General features: G+C 40.0%; 1 protein-coding gene across 1 annotated transcript; it reads left to right on the top strand.

Moving 5' to 3' along the window:
• The first annotated feature begins 320 nt into the window (after positions 1-320).
• LOC137819087 (protein BIG GRAIN 1-like B) lies at positions 321-2,248 on the top strand. The gene has a single exon (XM_068622826.1). The coding sequence runs from the start codon at positions 857-859 to the stop codon at positions 2,150-2,152; it is 1,296 nt and encodes a 431-aa protein (XP_068478927.1). The 5' UTR covers positions 321-856; the 3' UTR covers positions 2,153-2,248.
• Positions 2,249-2,829: the final 581 nt, after the last annotated feature.

The following is a 2,829-nucleotide window of genomic DNA, read 5'->3' as shown; positions in this document are numbered from 1 at the left end:
CCTCATCATACAGTATAATACCTTGTGTTGGAAGTGCTCTACACATGTTCATACCTCTAATCAATGCAAAAACAACACCCTTTTGAAGATGCTAATAATCAACATTTCACACCAAGTTAACCTCCACTAAATCACAGTTCTTTCTTCATTGAAAGCAGAAACTGAAACTGCATAGTGATGAGTTTGTGAAGGAAGAGTGGAATCTTCTTTGCAGGGTGAATATGTGCTCTGCATGGTCCTACAAAACTATGCATTTTCTTTTCTTTTGTTATATAAAGAAAAAGTAAGGATCTAATGTCAATTCATGGGATGAAGGAAAATGAAAACTAAGGAGAGAAAGAAGGAAGAGGTGAATTGAATAATGAAAACATTGGATTTAAAATGAGTGAAATTCCACATCATTATTGACAGGCTGGCTAGTTATACTACTCCCCCAACCCTTATAAGACCATCCAAAAGAAACCATTCTCCAAAACTCTCTCTCTTTCTTTCTTTCTCAATTATCCTTTCTTCTCTGTTCTCCTCTGAGGCGTGGAATTTGGCTTTCATTACTGTCTCTCTCTAAACCATCAAGCACTCATCAATACTCATGTCTCCTCTCTTTCTTCCTCTTTCCTCTTATGCCCTTCCACACTGATTTACAAACACACCACTCTCACACTCTTTTTTTTGGAAATACAGCCATGGCCTTGTCCTTTCTCACAATCATTTCTTTCTCCTCATTATTTTCCTCTACTAGAGCTTTTCACAGTGCCACTATTTGAACCAGACAACAAAGCCCAAGTAATTGATACCCTCCAAAAATCCCCTGTTCCACCCCTCTCTGTTTTCTCCGCTGTTCTCTATAAAAAACAGAATGGACAAGTGGGACAATAAACCATCAAGAAAACAGCACCACAGAGAAAACCCTTCTTTCTCTTCCACTCTACTTGACGTTATCTACCGTTCGATCGACGAAGATCAAACGGAGGAGAAGGAAGACGAGCAGCTTATCTTCTACAGGGAAACCATGAGGAAGCAGAAGCAGAGCAATTGTTTCAGAGAGGACAAAACTGAAGCTGAGAAGCACAACTCTCGCAGGGCCAGGAAGGTGGAGAGTTGGATGGAGAAGAGAACCTGCGAGAAAGTTCTAATGGGGAGAAACTCTTTGACGGAATTTGAAAGAAGAACGCGAAGCAATTCGATTTCAAACACTCTCTCCATGTATTCAAGCTCAACCTCTTCCTCTGAGTCAAGCTCTGTTGGGGGGTTCTCTTCTTCAGAGTCAGAGTCCTTCTATGGAGTGCAAAGGCCAAAGCCAATTAAAGTCAGTGTTTCTGATAAAACCAAAACCAAAACCAACTTTGATGCCGCACTTCACGATCACAACTTCAGGAGCCACTCTTCTCAAGCCCAAAAGCCAAAGCATGAGAATGGTTTTGGCAAAACCAAGTCCAAAGCCTTGAAAATCCTTTATGGTGAGTTGAAGAAAGCAAAGCAACCAATTTCACCAGGTGCAAGACTCGCTAGCTTTCTCAACTCTCTCTTCACTTCAAGTGGAAATGCCAAAAAAGCTAAGGTTTCAACAACAACCACAACAACGACATCTACTTGTCGTCCTGTTCTGTTTCCGGTTGCAACAAATCGTTCTGACGATACTAAATCAGCGGCACAACAGCCCGGTTCCACATGTTCATCAGCATCTTCTTTTTCAAGGTCTTGTTTGAGCAAAACCCCTTCTTCAAGATCAGGCGCCAAAAGGTCTGTGAGGTTTTGCCCTGTGAGTGTGATAGTAGATGAAGATTGTAGGCCTTGTGGGCACAAGAATGTTTATGAGGGTGAAGAAGGTTTGGTGGGTTCCAATGGAAAGAACAGGAGTGAGGAACTGAGGCTGCATGTCATGCAGGAGAGTCGCAGGGTGGAGGAGTTAGCAAGAGACTTACTGAAGAATTATCAGAAAAAGAGTGAAGTGGAGTTTGATGCTGTTATGCATTACGAAGATGAAGAAGAAGAAGAAGATGATGATGATGTAGCAAGTTGTTCAAGCTCTGATCTCTTTGAGTTGGATAATCTATCAGCAATTGGTATTGAGAGGTACAGGGAAGAGTTACCTGTGTATGAAACTACCCATTTCAATACCAATAGAGCCATTGCCAATGGCTTCATTCTGTAATTTCGAGGGGAAAAAAGTGGGGTTACTTTTTAATTAGAATTAAATGGTGTGGGGGTTTACATCAGATAATAAGATTTCTCCTTTTATTTTGGCTTATTGCTTCTTCAATCTAATTCCCTGGTCTTTCTTGATCATGTTTTTTCTTGGTTATTTTGGCATTGTTCATGGTTTTGTGATTTGTTCATGGTTTGGTTAAAATGTTTACCTCATGCAAGATCAGTGAAGAAGAGAGAGTAACATTTGATGAGGATGTTTGCACGAGAAATGGGGAAAAGGGGTGAAAAAGCAGTTAAAGAAGGGGAAGAATATGAAGATGAAGTTGAAAGCAAAGGCAGAATTTCTACACTTATTCATGGCAAGAGAAAAGAGGGCTTTTGCTTTCTCTCTAATGTGTGGGAGCCCCTTTTGCTTGAAATTAACACTATCTTCATGCATCTCATATGCGTGGGAGCAATAGTCAAAAAGTGCCTATGTTAATCTAATGGGGATATCAGATCTTTTTTTTCCCTTTTAAAGTTTCGAAATTTATTTTACTTAATCATCTCAACCCTAATTTATGAAAAGATCAGTTTTTTGGGGGGTAAAATCACTGGGTGGAAAATTTCAATGGAGGCATTGTTAAATTTAGAGGCAGCAAAAAAGAGGTCAAATGATGGGTTTAATGGAAAAAAGGGTAG

The sequence above is a fragment of the Phaseolus vulgaris genome, chromosome 10 (genome assembly GCF_000499845.2).
Source record: "Phaseolus vulgaris cultivar G19833 chromosome 10, P. vulgaris v2.0, whole genome shotgun sequence".
Lineage (NCBI taxonomy): Eukaryota > Viridiplantae > Streptophyta > Magnoliopsida > Fabales > Fabaceae > Phaseolus > Phaseolus vulgaris.
The sequence above is the reverse complement of the archived record's forward strand: the minus strand, read 5'-3'. Positions and strand labels throughout refer to the sequence as shown.

What these genes read in the sequence shown, in the direction of transcription:
- LOC137819087 (XM_068622826.1), top strand. Translation starts at nt 857, where the DNA reads ATGGACAAGTGGGACAATAAACCATCAAGAAAACAGCACCACAGAGAA.